The 19072-nt window shown below is 37.6% G+C and overlaps 2 protein-coding genes across 4 annotated transcripts in view; both read left to right on the top strand.

Annotated features, from left to right (window-relative positions):
• The first annotated feature begins 736 nt into the window (after positions 1–736).
• gltpa (glycolipid transfer protein a) lies at positions 737–11962 on the top strand. Its single transcript, XM_057832542.1, has 5 exons — positions 737–880; positions 2572–2630; positions 5918–6051; positions 6127–6277; positions 11539–11962. The coding sequence occupies exons 1-5, from the start codon at positions 778–780 to the stop codon at positions 11719–11721; spliced, it is 630 nt and encodes a 209-aa protein (XP_057688525.1). The 5' UTR covers positions 737–777; the 3' UTR covers positions 11722–11962.
• A 6784-nt stretch (positions 11963–18746) lies between these two features.
• The window catches only part of trpv4 (transient receptor potential cation channel, subfamily V, member 4), a 68241-nt gene continuing 67915 nt past the window's right edge, over positions 18747–19072 (top strand). For 2 of the 3 annotated variants that reach the window (XM_057832187.1, XM_057832184.1), the window contains exon 1: positions 18747–18909. The gene's annotated coding sequence lies outside the window, so the exon portion shown is untranslated. Of the gene's footprint in view, positions 18910–19016 lie in introns of all 3 variants that reach the window. The other variant, XM_057832186.1, reaches the window with a different exon arrangement.

Genomic DNA, 19072 nt, shown 5'->3' with positions numbered 1-19072 from the left:
TGATGAGGGTGTAAAATAAAAACTCAATAATGCTAACTATCAATTTTAGCTCAGTAGTCATTGCTGGATAAAACACCAAGTAGCACTGGTCCCTAATGTGCTCCAATACAGCCTGTATCATACAGTTATTTTGAACACTGCAAAAACTCAAAATCCTATCAGGACTTTCAGTTTAGACTAACTTAAAACTTAACTAGAACTTAAAAATGGCTTGACACAAATAGAAATTCAATTGAAACACGTGGGAAAAAATCCCAACTTTTAAGTGATGTGTGTTATCAAGCGTAACGGCATTTTTAGGTATGTATATATATTATTTTTTTAATAAGATCTAAAGGTTTTTTGAGTGAAAGCAGTGAATTTGTCTTTTTTTTTTAATTCTAGTTACATCTGAGATGCAATTGTTGGCTGGTTTCAACAATATACATCGAAAATAAAGACATTGATTGACTGAAAATGGTTAAAGATTAGATGAAATGTCTTGTTTTCTCATGTATATTTATAATTGCGCTTCACCTAAAAATATATTTGTTTTATCCGATTACTCGATTAATCGATAGAATTTTCAGTCGATTACTCGATTATTAAAATATTCGATAGCTGCAGCCCTAATTGTTTGTGTTATCAGTTGATCACGTTAAGGTGTGTGTGTGTGGAAGCGTAAGGTGGGGGTGCGCGCATATTTGATAGTGTGTCAGTCAGTGTTGTGGAGGTCACTGCAAGTATATCAGACTGTTACCATCAAATTCAAGTAGACGAGACTGCAGACAAGAAGTCATGGCTCTGCTGCTGGAGCACCTGTTCAGACCACTGCCGGCTGACAGACAGGTGGAAACCAGACCTTTTCTAGAGGCTGCATCCTACCTTCCACCATTCTTTGGTAAGTATGCACTATGTTGCTAGCAGTGGTGTTATTTGACGTCACGTAATGTTGTATATCCTGTGTCCAAATGTATGACATCAAAGTAGAGGACTGAATGAGGTGTTGTGACCGAATTATGTAAACAAATATTTAAGTCCTTCTGACTCTATGAAGTACATAAAATAATTTAATTGCTTACCTTGTTCACTGTTTGCAGTTAATTAGGTTTCGACCAAACAATATACATTTTAGATTATATTTCTCTTCAATAAACCGTTCCCAGTGGTTCTATCATACATAATTTAATTCACTGCCCTGGATTTGAAGTTGTGAAAATGATTAGTATGGTGTTGTGTTCCGCTTGCCCATTCACTGGCATAGGGCATCTTTGTGCCACTTCATTCTGTATTAATATGCTAAAGGTTCTCAATGGAAATTGCTATGTGAAACCTTTCAGAGGAACCAAATCTGATGTCCATATCAAACACATTTCTTCTTGTGATTTATTGTTTTTGCTGACCCAGAAATCTTTTGGCCATTACCCATTCAGGCCCACTCAACCATGAAATGAGGATGTGACTGGTACTGTCTGGCACTTTCTCATTTGAGACACTTTTTGTTTTTCATTTGTAAAGCACCCTTGTAAAAATCAATTTGGTCCTTTAATATAGAAATTAAGTAAAATTTAGGCGTATTTGTCCAACAAGATATGCTCTTACGAGCAAGAAGGAAATGACAGGGCCTGAAAGCTCCCTGTGGGTCAAGTAATAGCCACGTGGGTGCACACAGGTTATTGTTCACGTTCCTGACACCAAATACTCTACCTGTCTGGTAGACTAATTAAAGAACAACTAATGATAATGCTGTACTAATGAGACTGTGAAAAGAGACACTACAGTGGCTCCATTCTGGGGTTCTTATAAGGTTAATCACCCAAAGCAAATATTCCTCCTGTTTTTAAATCCTTAAATGAAACCTAACTACAGTATATGTTTTTTTAGGGTAACCTCAGACTTAAAGACTTGTAGGCTCTAAAAAGCCACAATTGTTCTCTTTTACTAAAATGCACTACCGTTCAAAAGTTTGGGGTCACTTAAAAATGTCTTCCTTTTTGAAAGAAAAGCAGTTTTTTTTAATGGAAATGACATTAAACTAATCAGAAAAACACTATAAATTATCAATGTGGTAAATGACTATTCTAGCTAGAAACGTGAGGTTTTAATGCAATATCTACGTAGTTTTGTAAAGAGGCCCATTTACAGCAAACATCACTCCAGTGCTCTAATGTTACATTGTGCATGCTAGTTGCCTTAGAAGGATAATAGATGATTAGAAAACCTTGTGCAATTATGTTGGCACAGCTCAAAACAGTTTAGGTGGTTAGAGAAGCTATAAAACTGATCTTACTTGGAGCTAGTTGGGTAATTGGAGCATCACCTTGGTGGTTTAGATTAAACTCTCAAAATGGACAGAAAAAGAACTTTCATGTGAAACTCGACAATCTGTTCTTAGAAATGAAGGCTATTCCATAAGAGAAATGGCCAAGAAATTGAAGATTTCCTTGATCACTGAAGTGATGATCAAAATATTAGGAAGACCCTATAATATCACAAAACGTAATTGTGATAGGCTTATGAACCCATATTCCATCAAACTGTTACCATAATGCTTTGGTGTGAGTTCAATTTCTGAATGAAATTTCTTCCCAGACTGCCTTGGCCCGACTATCTTTGCACCCATCAAGTCTGATATTTTAGCAAATATTACAGTAAGTACAACTACTGTACTTGTCAACTTTATGTTTACAATTCTCATACAATGTGTCACATGCTTCTTCAGCACATTTGCAGTCATCCATGCTTCATTCATTTAAAATACATGCTTACGCACTTGTACAAACTTACCTATACATCAAGGGCGTAGGTTTGCATAGGGACGGTAGGGACATAACTCTACCAACTTTTCAGGATGCACAAATTGTCCCCACCAACTTTTAAGCAACCTTATTTGCATTATATAATGACTTCAGTTGAATAAGTCATTTAGATTGTCTTCCCATATGTTGTAAGTATAGAACTGACCCTACCATTTTAAAGTGAATTACTTTCATTAGGTTCAGACTTACCCTGACCCCTTTTCACTAGCTGACTCTGCCAGTCCAATTTTTTCCCCCTCAAACGCACGTTTGATTGGCTGATGACTTGACCCCCCGCCCCCACGCACACGCACAACGTCACAGCCGAGATAGAAAAACTGCATACGGCCTCCTCCCCCATTCGAAGATGAGGAATATTAGAAATTATTTTCTACCGGCAGCAGCCACTGCAAGTAATGTAAAAAGACGTCAATGTTGTGGAGGTGGCGGACAAACCACTAATTTTGCTACTGAAAGTCCGACCTGCATCAGAGTTAGCATAACATTAATATGTGGGAATTTCTCGAACTCGAGTCGGAAGCTTTTTAACACAAAGGTTTGAATCCAATGGTGTGTCACTTGAACCAATACATATGCACTGCAAAAACACACCTCCTTAAAACTAGTTAAATTCCCTTGTTTTCACTGTAAATCTACTCGAAATAAGTGAAATGATCTGCCAGTGCTTCAAGTAAATTTTACTCAGATTTCTTGAAATAAGAAAAATGATTAGCTGAAAATAATCTTAACACACTTATTTTAGCAAAAAGTTAGTATATTTCATCTAAAAAAAATCTGAAATGCTCTTAATTCAAGAATAGATATTGTTCAAAACATTATTTGAAAGCATTTTTTTTCTTGATTTATGTGATAAATGACCGACTTTTAGATGTATGGGCTTAATAAGAAGAAATGGTAGTATTTACTTAAAGTCAATGGAATAATCCGACCCATTAATCTGTTAACTAGTCTTGAACAGTCAAAACAAGATGGAGAAAATTATTCGAGTAGATTAAAGAAAAATTATCAGATTAAGATGTTATAAATTTGCAGTCTGGAAGTTAGTATAAGTCAATACAAATTTATTTTGCATTGACCATTTAGCTTACAAATTAATTAGGTTCATATTTGTGACAAATGTAGGCCTGGCCCCATTCGCCACATCTGTTTGGTCTTATTAAAGGCCTGTCCCCAGCAAAAAGTGTACATGCAGGTTATGCTGTTATTTCGTCCACTCCCTACCAATATTGAGACCAAATCTACGCCCTTGCTGTACATACATACATACATATGTACATACACACGTACTGTACATACAGTAGACTATAGACATACAGTGGGGCAAATAAGTATTTAGTCAACCACTAATTGTCCAAATTCTCCCACTTGAAAATATTAGAGAGGCCTGTAATTGTTAACATGGGTAACCCTCAACCATGAGATACAGAATGTAGAAAAAAAAAACAGAAAATCACAGTTTGATTTTTAAAGAATTCATTCGCAAATCACGGTGGAAAATAAGTATTTGGTCAATACAAAAAGTTGATTTTGTTCACTTTGTTATGTACCCTTTTTTGGGCAATAACAGAGGCCAAACGTTTTCTGTAACTCTTCGCAAGCTTTTCACACATTGATGTTGGTATTTTGGCCCATTCCTCCATGCAGATCTCCTCTAGGGCCGTGATGTTTTGGGGCTGTCGTTGGGCAACACGGACTTTCAACTCCCTCCACAGATTTTCTATGGGGTTGAGATCTGGAGACTGGCTAGGCCACTCCAGCACCTTGAAATGTTTCTTACGAAGCCACTCCTTTGTTGCCCTGGCTGTGTGTTTGGGATCATTGTCATGCTGAAAGACCCAGCCACGTCTCATCTTCAATGCCCTTGCTGATGGAAGGAGATTTTCACTCCAAATCTCTCAATACATGGCACCATTCATTCTTTCCTTTACACAGATCAGTCGTCCTGGTCCCTTTGCAGAAAAACAGCCCCAAAGCATGATGTTTCCTCCCCCATGCTTCACAGTGGGTATGGTGTTTTTCGGATGCAATTCAGTATTCTTTCTCCTCCAAACACAAGAACCTGTGTTTCTACCAAAAAGTTCTATTTTGGTTTCATCTGACCATAACACATTCTCCCAGTCCTCTTCAGGATCATCCAAATGCTCTCTAGCGAACTGCAGACAGGCCTGGACGTGTACTGGCTTTAGCAGGGGGACACGTCTGGCAGTGCAGGATTTGAGTCCCTGGCGGCGCATTGTATTACTGATATTGGCCTTTGTTACTGTGGTCCCAGCTCTCTATAGGTCATTCACTAGGTCCCCCGGTGTGGTTCTGGGATTTTTGCTCAACGTTCTTGTTATCATTTTGACGCCACGGGGTGAGCTCTTGCATGGAGCCCCAGATCGAGGGAGATTATCAGTGGTCTTGTATGTCTTCCATTTTCTAATAATTGCTTCCACAGTTGATTTCTTTACACCAAGCGTTTTACCTATTGCAGATTCGGTGTTCCCAGCCTGGTGCAGGTCTACAATTTTGTCTCTGGTGTCCTTCGACAGCTCTTTGGTCTTGGAGTGTGACTGACTGAGGTTGTGGACAGGTGTCTTTTATACCGATAATGAGTTAAAACAGGTGCTATTAATACAGGTAACGAGTGGACCCTCGTTAGACCTCGTTAGAAGAAGTTAGACCTCTTTGACAGCCAGAAATCTTGCTTGTTTGTAGGTGACCAAATGCTTATTTTCCACTCTAATTTGGAAATAAATTCTCTAAAAATCAAACAATGTGATTTTCAGTTTTTTTTTTTCACACATTCTGTCTTTCATGTTTGAGGTTTACCCATGTTGACAATTATAGGCCTCTCTAATCTTTTCAAGTAGGAGAACTTGCACAATTGGTGGTTGACCAAATACTTATTTGCCCCACTGTACATACATACATACATACATACATACATACATACATACAGTAGACTATAGACATACTGTATACACAAATTAGAGCTGCAATGATGACATTGATAATCACAACGATTTTAATCAATAGTAAAATCACAGACAAAGCTTCATAAATTAACCTGACAACAGCGACTTTAAATTGTCACATGGTAACAAATTAAGATATATTTGTGCCGAAATGTTTAGAAGATCAAGGCAGTCTATGACACCAACCCAGGACGCTTCAGGACCCTTCAACAGATTTTGGAGGTTGAGAAGGAAATGTATGGATCACAGTGGCCCAAAGTTGGAGCCACGCTGGCACTCATGTGGCTGAAAAGGTATGAAATTCTTAATTTCAACACAGGTTTATTTTAAATGAAGCTTATGCTCATAATCTCCTTATATATATCAAGGGGTCTACGCTTTATCCAAGTGTTCCTTCAAAGCCTGCTTGATGGTGAAAAGGATGAAAATAACCCAAACCTCATTCGAGTCAATGTGGCCAAAGCATATGAATTGACATTGAAGCGATACCATAGTTGGTGGGTTCAACAGCTTTTTAGGGTAAGTTCCAACATGCTTTATCAGATGTACATTCACAAGCCACTAGAAGAAGAATAGTAGAATTACACAATCTATCATGTTGGATTGTGTTGGCTATATTACAAATCCATACATTATTTTCCACCCCTTCCTCTTGTGCTATAATTGCTGAATATCTCATTAACACCCAATGATAAAATTCTCATTTAACATAACATGGTATCAGCAGAAGACATATAAATATATGAGAAAACGCAAACTCTACACAAGATGGACCGAGTTGAAATTCAAACATAGGAGCACTTAACTGATGCATAGTCTGATGATATCTGATACGTTATATTGATGTTTTTCAACCTTTTCTGAGTCGCGGCATGTTTTAAAAAATCTTGCGGCACAACACAAACCAAAAATGTTCCAAAATTACCGTAATTTTCGGACTATAAGCCACTACTTTTTTCCTTCATTTTGAATCCTGTGGCTGATAGTCCAGTGCGGCTTATTTGTTGATTTGTTTGGGTAAATAGGTAACACTTCATCTGTAGGCGGCGTCATAAGACTGTCATAAAACTATCATAATTATGACACGACACCATCATGATCATTGTCATCCGGCTAATTATGTCACTAACTTGGATCTTTTACATAAAGTGAGGTAATTTGTCGGATAACACTAAATCACATCTGTTGTAAGCATTCATTAATGCTCATGACAGTGTTATGTCATAGTTATTATTGTCTAATGACAGTCTTATGGCACCACTGTCAACAAAAGTGTTACTAAATACCATAATTCTCAATTAATGAAACAACTAGAAGAGTAACTGAAGAAATAATTAGCACATACCATAAATTTTGATTGTTACTTACATCTATAGCGTTGCAATGCATGCTAGGAGGCATTTTAGACAACAACGGTGTTGACAGCAGGTGGTGGCAGAGGTTAACTGTCTCCCCGGAGGGAGCAGTGATGGCCAAATGAATCTTCTTGAAGCAATGAAGCTTTGAACCAATTGGCTGCAAATGGTAGTTCATTTGGTCTCATGAAAGTCTTATGATCCCACTGTCAAATAAAGTGTTTTCGGTTAATATCTTTTGGGATGAATATCCCATCATACAGCGAGGATAGCTGCAGCTTATAGCCCAGTGAGGTTTATCTGTGAACAAATGCCATTTTTGTGCCAAATTTGGTGGGTGGCGGCTTATAGTCAGGTGCGCCTTCTAGTGCAAAAATTACGGTAATTTCTGTACAGTATATTTAATTATCTGGGTATTTGAAAAAAGACCCAGATAGTGTTATTCTGTTTTTTTTTTTTTTTTTTAATGGGATGGCACACCGCACAGCCCAAACCGTTTGACCGATCGGCACCGTTCGGATATCGAAATGACTGGAATTTTCACACGACGCAGGGAACTTTTCGAATGACCCTGAAAAATGTTCCTTTCGCCCGTAAATGCAGATTTTTCACCGACCCCCCCCCCCTAAAAAAAAAAAAAAAAAAAAAAATTTTCAAAATGTATCTAGTTTTAATTTATTTCTAGGCCGTGGTCACCACAAAAGAAAGACTAAAAAAATATATCTAGTTTTTTGTTTCTTTTTTTAATTTAGTTTATCTTAATTTTGACCAAATCACATAATTTGGACATCAAAAATTCTGGGACGGTGAGGGGCATAAAAGTTGTATACAGAATTTGGAAATAAAATACGGTTCCCCAGAAATTTGCCAAAAACTTTCCCATTCATTTTTAATGGGATGCAACATTGGTTCAAATTTCCCATTCAATAGTGGAGTGTCCAATGGAATTTACAGTGCATTGATGCCATTGACGACCATGTATGTCAACTCTATTGATGCGAATGTACTTGCATTCCATTGACTCATATGTAAGTCGATGCCATTGACGGTCATGGGCGTCCAAATTTCCCATTCATTTTAATAGGAAAAAAAATAATGTACCCAAATCAACAGGAAATAGGACCTGTCCCCCAAATGTCCCAGATTCCATTGATGCATATGGAAGTCGATGCCATGACGGCCATGGACGTCCAAATTTCCCATTCATTTCCAATGGCATTAACATTGCATTGAGGCCAATTTAGACATATGCCATTGACGGCCATGTATGTCAATTCTATTGACGGCCAGGGAGGTCCAAATTTCCCATTCATTTTCAATGGCATTTACTTTGTTTAATGCCATTGGTGGCCATGTTTGTCGATTCTATTGATGCCAATGTGCTTGGATTCCATTGACGCATATGGATGTCGATGCCATTACCGGCCATGGACATCCAAATTTTATATTCATTTTCATTGGCATTTATCTTGTTTAAGGCCGTTGACGATCATGTATGTCGATTCTATTGGTCCCCGAAATGTCCTCAAACTAACTTGAGCGGGGCTAAGATCTGTATCTCTACACGGCAAAGACAGAGTAATTTCTCAAGAAATTGCAGTTTCTAGTTTTGCCATGTCGTACGGAATAAATGCATTTTTTCTGTCAACCGATTAAAATTTTTAATCGAGTTAATTACAGCTTAAAAATTAATTAATCATAATTAATCGCAATTCAAACCATCTATAAAATATGCCATATTTTTCTGTAAATTATTGTTGGAATGAAAAGATAAGACACAAGATGGATATATACATTCAACATACGGTACATAAGTACTGTATTTGTTTACAATAACAATAAATCAACAAGATGGCATTAACATTATTAACATTCTGTTAAAGCGATCCATGGATAGAAAGACTTGTAGTTCTTAAAAGATAAACGTTAGTACAAGTTATATAATTGTTATATTAAAACCCCTCTTAATGTTTTCGTTTTAATAAAATTTGTCAAATTTTCAATCAAAAAAATAAACTAGTAGCCCGTCATTGTTGATGTCAATAATTACACAATGCTCATGGGTGCTTAAACCCATAAAATCAGTCACACCCAAGCGCCAGCAGAGGTTGACAAAACTCCAAAAAACACAAGTAACAAGTTGGCATTGCACTGTGCTGTCATTTTAATCTGTTTGAGCGGGGCATGTGTGTTAATTGCGTCAAATATTTTAACGCGATTAATTAAAAAAATTAATTACCGCCCTTGAACGCGATAATTTTGACAGCCCTAATTTTTATTATTTCATATTTCATCTAGCACAAGACTTATTTGTCATAACCATACCATTTATTTAGCAATTGGGGAAAAATACTTTGATAAAAAGAATATCTTGTAAAAATATTGGCGTATAGGGACTGAAACAATGACATTTTGCGGATGTCTTCATCACATTTTCCTCGTTCTGAATAATTCCACCTCAATAGGCTTAATTCTAAATCAGATGAAACCATGACCCTGCCGACGTCATCCTCCTGTTGGGGACGCTAGAGCCCTATAATGGTAGGCGTGGCTAAACGGCGGATTAAAATACTCATTTCTCGTCATCTGCGCTTTGCCAAATTGTTGTATATACAGTTGTGGTCAAAAGTTTACATACACTTGTGAAGAACATAATGTCATGGCTCTCTTGAGTTTCCAGTTATTTCTACAACTCTGATTTTTCTCCGATCGAGTGATTGGAACAGATACTTCTTTGTCACAAAAAACATTCATGAAGTTTGGTTCTTTTATGACTTTATTATGGGTTAACAGAAAAAGTGATCAAATCTGCTGGGTCAAAAATATACATACATGGATCTGAAAAAGCGAATCATTAACTTGAACAAGTCAGGAAAGTCACTTGGAGCCATTTCAAAGCAGCTGCAGGTCCCAAGAGCAACAGTGCAAACAATTGTCTGTAAGTATAAAGTGCATGGCACTGTTTTGTCACTGCCACGATCAGGAAGAAAACGCAAGCTATCACCTGCTGCTGAGAGAAAATTGGTCAGGAGGGTGAAGATTCTACCGAGAATCACCAAACAGCAGATCTGCCATGAATTACAAGCTGCTGGAACACAGGTGTCAGTGTCCATAGTCAAGTGTGTTTTGCATCTCCATGGACTGAGAGGCTGCTGTGCAAGAAGGAAGCCCTTGCTCCAAAAGTGGCACCTTAAGGCTCGACTGAAGTTTGCTGCTGATCACATGGACAAAGATAAGACCTTCTGGAGGAAAGTTCTGTGGTCAGACGAAACAAAAATCGAGCTGTTTGGCCACAATGCCCAGCAATATGTTTGGAGGAGAAAAGGTGAGGCCTTTAACCCCAAGTACACCATGCCTACTGTCAAGCACGGTGGTGGTAGTATTATGCTGTGGGGCTGTTTTGCTGCCAATGGAACTGGTGCTTTACAGAGAGTAAATGGGATAATGAAGAAGGAGGATTACCTTCAAATTCTTTAAGATAACCTAAAGTCATCAGCCCGAAGATTGGGTCTTGGGTGCAGTTGGGTGTTCCAACAGGACAATGATCCCAAACACACATCAAAAGTGGTAATGGAATGGAATTAAGAATTAAGGTTTTCGAATGGCCTTCCCAAAGTCCTGACTTAAACCCCATTGAGAACTTGTGGACAATGCTGAAGAAACAAGTCCATGTCAGAAAGCCATCAAATTTAAGTGAACTGCACCAATTCTGTCAAGAGGAGTGGTCAAAGATTCAACCAGAAGCTTGCCAGAAGCTTGTGGATGGCTACCAAAAGCGCCTAATTGAAGTGAAAATGTCCAAGGGACATGTTACCAAATATTAGCGCTGCTATATGTATATTTTTGACCCAGCAGATTTGATCACTTTTTTCTGTTCACCCATAATAAAGTCATAAAAGAACCAAACTTCATGAATGTTTTTAGTGACAAAGAAGTATCAGTTCCAATCACTCTATCAGAGAAAAATCAGAGTTGTAGAAATAACTGGAAACTCAAGAGAGCCATGACATTATGTTCTTCACAAGTGTATGCTAACTTTTGACCACAACTGTAGTCGAATCATCTCAAAATACGATTCTAATTCACATAATGATGCTATTTAAGACTTATTTTTAATTGTCATACGCACTTTAATGCGCAACTTTGATTGCTACCATCCCTGCTGCACTTCATTGTATTGACATGTGCTTTTAATTAGGAACATCTGTAACTAGGCAGCTCTATAAACCCCAATCACAAAAATAAACATACAGATTCATTCTACGAGGATTAAAAAGAAATGAAATCGTTTGGTATCTTTTCATGTGTTTGAGAATACAGTAGATCTTGCATCCTCGCTAATGTTCTGTTGGAGAAAGAGAAGATGAATGCATCATCGGTTTTTGATTGTGTTTTGCAAGAATTGACATCTGTGTTTGATTCCAGGCAGCTCTTTTCGCTGCCCCATACAGGTCGGACTTCATAAAGGCGCTGTCCAAAGGCAGGGAAGTCAAGGAAGAAGAGTGTCTGGAAAAACTAAAAAAATTCATGATCAATTTCTCTGCCACAGTCGATGCTATTTATGAGCTGTACAATAAAATGAATGCTGATCTTGACTATAGAGTCTGAGTGCCGGCAATACAACACTTTGTGCTTCACTGGTGTGCTTTGTTTACCCTCTGCATGGTCTTCAACAACTTCAATTATTAAGTACACTGTCGCTGCACTTTTGTGTTTATGTGCCTGACTCTATTACTTTCACTGCACATAGTTGACATGATGATAAACTCTCAAAGCTACTGTTATCCGCATGACTTGCAATGTCGGGATATACCGTATTTTACGGACTATAAGGCGGATCGGAGTATGAGGTGGACCTTCAATGAATAGTCTATTTTAAAACTGTTTTCATATACAAGTAGTCCGCGGGTTACGACGTACTCGACTTACAGTGGAGCAAATAAGTATTTAATCAACCACCAATTGTGCAAGTTCTCCTACTTGAAAAGATTAGAGAGGCCTGTAATTGTCAACATGGGTAAACCTCAACCATCAGAGACAGAATGTGGAAAAAAGCAGAAAATCACTTTTTTGATTTTTTAAAGAATTTATTTCCAAATTAGAGTGGAAAATAAGCATTTGGTCACCTACAAACAAGCAAGATTTCTGGCTGTCAAAGAAGTCTAACTTCTTCTAACGAGCTCTAACAAGGCTCCACTCGTCACCTGTATTAATGGCACCTGTTTTAACTCATTATCGGTATAAAAGACACTTGTCCACAAATTCAGTCAGTCACACTCCAAACTCCACTATGGCCAAGACCAAAGAGCTGTCGAAGGACACCAGAGACAAAACTGTAGACCTGCACCAGGCTGGGAAGACTGAATCTGCATTAGGTAAAACGCTTCGTGTAAATAAATCAACTGTGGGACCAATAATTAGAAAATGGAAGACATACAAGACCACTGATAATCTCCATCGATCTGGGGCTCCATGCAAGATCTCACCCCGTGGCGTCAAAATGTTAACAAGAACGGTGAGCAAAAACCCTAGAACCACACGGGGGGACCTAGTGAATGACCTACAGAGAGCTGGGAATACAGTAACAAAGGCTACTATCAGTAACACAATGTGTCGCCAGAGACTCAAATCTGCACTGCCAGACGTGTCCCCCTTGCTGAAGCCAGTACACGTCCAGGCCTGTCTGCGGTTCGCTAGAGAGCATTTAGATGATCAAGAAGAGGACTGGGAGAATGTGTTATGGTCAGATGAAACCAAAATAGAGCTTTTTGGTAGAAACACAGGTTCTCGTGTTTGGAGGAGAAAGAATACTGAATTGCATCAGAAGAACACCATACCCACTGTGAAGCATAGGGGTGGAAACATCATGCGTTGGGGCGATTTTTCTGCAAAGGGACCAGGACGACTGATTTGTGTAAAGGAAAGAATGAATGGGGCCATGTATCGAGAGATTTTGAGGGAAAATCTCCTTCCATCAGCCAGGGTATTGAAGATAAAACGTGGCCGGGTCTTTCAGCATGACAATGATCCCAAACACACAGCCAGGGCAACAAAGGAGTGGCTTTGTAAGAAGCATTTCAAGGTCCTGGAGTGGCCTAGCCAGTCTACAGGTCTCAACCCCATAGAAAATCTGCGGAGGGAGTTGAAAGTCTGTGTTGCCCAACGACAGCCCCAAAACATCACTGCTCTAGAGGAAATCTGCATGGAGGAATGGGCCAAAATACCAGCAACAGTGTGTGAAAAGCTTGTGAAGAGTTAGAAAAAACATTTGGCCTCCGTTATTGCCAACAAAGGATACATAACAAAGTATTGAGATGCACTTTTGGTATTGACCAAATACTTCTTTTCCACTATGATTTGCAAATAAATTCTTTAAAAATCAAACAATGTGATTTTCTGTTATTTTTCCACATTCTGTCTCTCATGGTTGAGGTTTACCCATGTTGACAATTACAGGCCTCTCTAATATTTTCAAGTGGGAGAACTTGCACAATTAGTGGTTGACTAAATACTTATTTGCCCCACTGTACGCGATTTTAACTTTACGACGCCGGAGTCTCTTCCGCCATTTTATCCCCAGTCGTTTTTGTTTTTTAGTTACATAAACAGTACCTCATTGTGCCTCACAGTATCTTATTTTTTACTTTACTTTATTAATATGACGTGTTCTGTCCTCACTAAACGTGAAGTTGTTCAGCTTTACAGACATCAAACAAGACAATTGTGCTTTTTGAAGCTTTTTACTTCCTTCACTTTTGACAATTTGTAAAGCTGTAACACACATATGTTCACCTACTGTAAATTCAATACGACACGCATTTTAACAAAAAAAACACTTGACACAAAACAATTGGTGTTCAAACCACCATCTAGTTTGATCCGTATGTAAATTTAGTAGATTAAATCAGCCTAATTTGTCCATCAAAAGTCTTAAATGCTAACGTATTTACAATTGTCATCGCAAATCGCCGGATGACACTTAATGACATCTGTCATAAGCATTCATAAGCATTCATTAATGCCCATGATAGTGTCATGTGATAATTATGACTGTCTTATGACAGTCTTATGACGCCGCTGTCAAATAAAATGTTATCTATTAACCCAAATAAACCAATAAATAATCTACACTGGACTATAAACCGCAGGATTCAAAATGAAGAAAAAAAGTAGCGGCTTATAGTCCGAAAATTACGGTAGTTAAATGCATTCAACATGGACTTAAATATCTTCATTTGTGTATTAATGTTACATGCAACTTGCAAATAAAGATTTTGTATTCCATCAAAACAAGTTTATTCATTTGGTCAAATTGCTTTCTGTTAATTGAATTTGGTCATAGCGATGGATGCCCAGTGTGCAAACTCATGGCATATACTTGTATAACGTGTATTATTCCGTGCAATTAAAAAAATAGCAACATTTTACTTGTTGTTCTGTGCTCATTTTACTTCCTCACAGTAAGTAATCCAGTAATGTGATGAAATCAGTGGCGCTGGGAGTCACAGCAGGAAGTTCTGAGGATCTTATTCTGTTTTTCCCTTCCAAAAACAGCTGTATCGTTCCAAATTTGACATTCTCGCGCTTTTTCTCTATACAAAGCATGCACAATGCATGCTGGATAGTTGACGTACTACTACAAGGCTACTACAAAGGCAATGCTCTATTTCACCTACAGTGTGTGTTGGAGTTTTTGTATTGGAAACAAAAGTAGCTGTGTATTATAATGCAAATTCTGGCAGCTTCACGGCGCAATGACACACATTTGAAAACTTAAAGGTCCAATAAGCCACGGTTTAACACCCACTTTTCATAACAAATAAATTGCACACGAATATCCTACAGCGCTCTGCACGGTGACAGCTAGATAGCCACAACAAACAATAAAATAGCTACAATGCAAGCTATTTGAAATTCTCCATGGTCTAAATCTGCAGCTAACTTTTCCTTGCTGGGCACTATTATACACTATTATAGTCATCTTCATTTTTGACATTGAATTAATGAATTTAAATTTTAGAAAATGTTGCTGTTTTTGTAAAGAAAAAAAAAAGCTAATTCATTTTTGTGCCATGTTAACACCTCCTCTGTCAACAGTGAACTGTTCCGTTCCAATAGCGCCGTATTCAATGTGACCTGGTAGCAAGCAAAGTATCAGGTTGTGACCCCCCCCCCCCCCCCCCCCCCAAAAAAAAAAAATTCCAACATATGGCGGAAAACACAGACAAGGCTGAAAAAACAGTTTCTGCTCTTGCACCCCTCTTTAAAATAAACTGCGGTATTTTAAGCCAAAAGAACTGTTGTGTTTGATAGAACAATATGTCTATATGCTGTAATAGCAGATTCACGGCGCATGGCGACCCTTGTTATATTACCATGTTTCACCCATCAAATCCCCCAAAATCCGGCTGTGGCCATTCACATCTGTGTCTTGACACTCGATGATACACGCTACATGGAGTTTTCAGATCGAAACAAGGTAAGTACGCGATAATATCTCGTTAAAATCATGGCGTCTTTAATTATCCTCTCGCGTGCTCTCACGTCCAGTTAAGGTTTTGCTGTTTAAAAAATAGCGGGAACGGTTCGGTACAGTATAAGATTCAGGGCAGGAACGCTGTTCCGGTATACGATGCTTTGAGTTTGAAAATATGACGGCAACTGTCAAAACGCTATGTAAAAAAAGAAAAATACAAAGCTGCCACACATGCATTTCATCTCCAAGAAGAAAACAATCTACCAACATCCAATTTACATACACAAGTGTTAACAACAAGCATAATAAAGTGCCGTGTAGGGTAATCCGTTTCAACCGATATTTATTTATTTTATTCCACGGACGGCATGGAGGTTTCCCCAGCTGCTGCAGTTATCTAAGCGAAACGCCTGGACTCATTGATCCGTTCAATTGGCTGACATACTGACAGGTGATCACCAGAGATAGTTTTGATTGGTTCAGATGTGTAATTTTTCTGAAACAGCAAAAAAAAAAAAAAAGTAAGGCAACGCAACATAAAATGGATCAAATCTTTAAGAGCAAGGAAAGAGCTAAGGTGGCTTATTTATCATATTTAGTTTTATTTGCTCTGATGGGGAGGTTCAGAACATCTTAGCTGTCAATGTGCACTTTGGACTTAAAATATTTGTTCATTTATGTTAGGCTAACTATTAATTTCCTTATGGTTTAAAAAAGTAAATGTGCGATCTTCAAAATATATTCCATTTCACTCTGCATAATATTAGTCATTTGTACTTATTTTTTGTGAATGTATGTGACTTATATGTTTATTATTAAAAAACACAACAAAAAGTAAATGCTTACATAATCTTCAATTTCAGTACACATCTTATGTTCTTAAGTAGTTAAAATTGAGATTTGGCATGTAGTTTGTGGGGAAATGAGGAAAAATAGAAATTAGGAGATGGAGGTTGGGGTTATAGCTGTTTTTGTTAACTTTCATTTTGCAAATCATTGAAAAAAAAATTTTTTTTGAATGAAATCAGTGTTTGTATGTGTTATAGAAATAACTGACCAAAACAGATTTCTTTGCATTTCAGTAGTTTTGACCCTCCCCCCAAAAGTTTTGTTTGCATTTCAGTAGTTTTGACCCCCCGAAATAAATAAATAAATACAATTTTTGGCTCCGCGGTTACCTTCACTTCGGGGAGTTCCGGCAAGAAATTCTAACCACTTTCACCCCTGTATACAGTGGGGAGAACAAGTATTTAAAATACAAGTACTTGTTCTCCCCACGTTTAGAGTAAAGTATGGCTTTTCCTTTGAAGTGTGATAACTAAGTCATTTATGAATATTTTTTCACTTTCAACCACTCAAAAATGTTCATTGGCATCAGACCTATTTACACATATATAGGTTTTATTATTTTTAGTTTTCTTCATTCCCCCTATGGACATTATTAGCAGTATTATTCTAATAGCAAAACTAACTATGCTGTATATATATATATATATATATATATATATATATATATATATATATATATATATATATATATATATATATATATATATATATATATATATATATATATATATATATATATATATAAAATGAAAGTCTAATTTGAATATTTCATATGACGTAGTTAGAGGCCCAAATAAGTCCATAGGTCTTAATAACAAACTTTCTTTGCGAGCAAATTCATGTATTGACCTTTGGCGCCCTCTAGTGACTTTTGGGTATTAAACCTCATGTTTTTGACTCGCCGTAATCACGGAAAATGCATTATAACACATCAGGATTACAGCATATCAAAAAATATGATTTATAATGGGACTCAATGAGAAGAGAACATGAACATGAACATGGCATTATTACAAGAATTTAGTGCGAATCTCCCCAACCTGTTAGCAATAAGTTAGAAATTGCAGCATGGTGCCATTTTGATCTTTACATGTTTTTTACTATCCTGGGGAAATATTAGCTCCCTAGTGTAATTTTTCCAATGCTTTGTATTTGATGAAACACAGAAAAAAACATAAAAAGCCAGAAAATCGACAAATAACACCGACGGGATATTAAGTAGTAATGTGAGCTGGAAGGGACTTAAAGAAGTAGAAAGAAAGAAAGAAAGAAAGAAAGAAAGAAAGAAAGAAAGAAAGAAAGAAAGAAAGAAAGAAAGAAAAACAGGGACAACAGCTACATGGAGGAACATAAACAGTGAACATTTTAACTACAGTGATCAAGGCCAGCCCAGCCTATACGCAGACTACGCAGCTGCTTAGGGCACCTGACCACTAGGGGGCCCCTAATCTGGCAACCTCATTTTATACGTTGTTAATAAAGCATCGTGAAAAATGTGGCGCGCATTGCTGTTTATCTATGCAAACATCCATTTTCTTGTCATTGCAATCTGACAACCTGGGGAGTGACGTTGAACCTGCTTTGCGATGATTGGTGCTCAAACTTGCTTGGAAAATAGATGCACGAATATGTTGAAGAGAATTCATCCTTCTGGAGCAGAGAAACGAAAAATCTGATTAATATATAAAATATGGACGTATGGGTTGGATTTCATATATGGGTTTCACAGTACACTTTGACGAAATGGTGAGCCAAAAATATGGGCCCCTTGGCATTATTTTGCTTCGGGCCCCCAAATGGCCTGGGCTGGCCTTGACAGTGATGCAGCAGACTAGAAGCAAGATATTCCCCGTCCAATGGCCTTTGAATAAAAATATATTAAGTTTTCAACTAATAGCAATGTCTAGAGGTAAAGTAATAGTTTTCAGTTGCTATCATGAAGTAATGGGTAAAATACTACAACATATTTATTTTGTTTTGCTGATTTAGGACATGCCATAGAATTTCAGTCCTGATTATCATGTTAGAATTTAGCTCTCATGTTCCAGTTTTTTTTTTTTTTTTTTAACTCGTGTATGAGACTACATCCTTGGTTAAAAGATTTGAGACACTTCATCTTTCAGTCGGATGAGAAAATTTCTCATAACTTTTGACCACGGTGGTATAAGCATTATTTAAAATGTGGTTTCCTCGTGAGTGTCTCCATCTTGCGGGAATTTATGGTACTGCATGTCTCACTCGTGCGTCAGTTCCTACTTTGGAGCCAAGTTTGTAAATGACTACTTTACTCCGCCCTGAATCACAGAAAGAAGCGTGTGTTGTACTGCTGCATTTCACCCGCGGTTAGAAGAGCTTTATGTCACCTGAAAGCTGAAGAAAGACTTAACTTCAGTCTTGGTGCCAGTAACGTGGACATGGTGAAGGAAAATTGAGGTGCCAAAGGGGGGAAAAAAACAGTCTTGCAAATTAAGGTAAATATGAATTTGATGCTTTTAAATCACCATTTAAACACATTTTGCTTTTTAAATCAAATTTGCAGTAAATTAGAAGTAATACACTTTGTTGTTTGTTCTTTTAGCCTTCAGTTTGCTGTTGTTCCCAAAGTATTTTGTTTACATGAATTCTTCTTTTTGA

The sequence above is a fragment of the Corythoichthys intestinalis genome, chromosome 3, assembly GCF_030265065.1.
Source record: "Corythoichthys intestinalis isolate RoL2023-P3 chromosome 3, ASM3026506v1, whole genome shotgun sequence".
NCBI lineage: Eukaryota > Metazoa > Chordata > Actinopteri > Syngnathiformes > Syngnathidae > Corythoichthys > Corythoichthys intestinalis.
Note: the sequence above shows the minus strand (reverse complement) of the source record. Positions and strands in the feature narration are given on the sequence as shown.

Coding starts and splice junctions, on each gene's coding strand:
- gltpa (XM_057832542.1), top strand. CDS start 778: ATGGCTCTGCTGCTGGAGCACCTGTTCAGACCACTGCCGGCTGACAGA. Junction 2,631..5,917: donor ATATTTTAGCAAATATTACA/GTAAGTACAACT, acceptor CGAAATGTTTAG/AAGATCAAGGCAGTCTATGA. Junction 6,052..6,126: donor GCACTCATGTGGCTGAAAAG/GTATGAAATTCT, acceptor ATATATATCAAG/GGGTCTACGCTTTATCCAAG.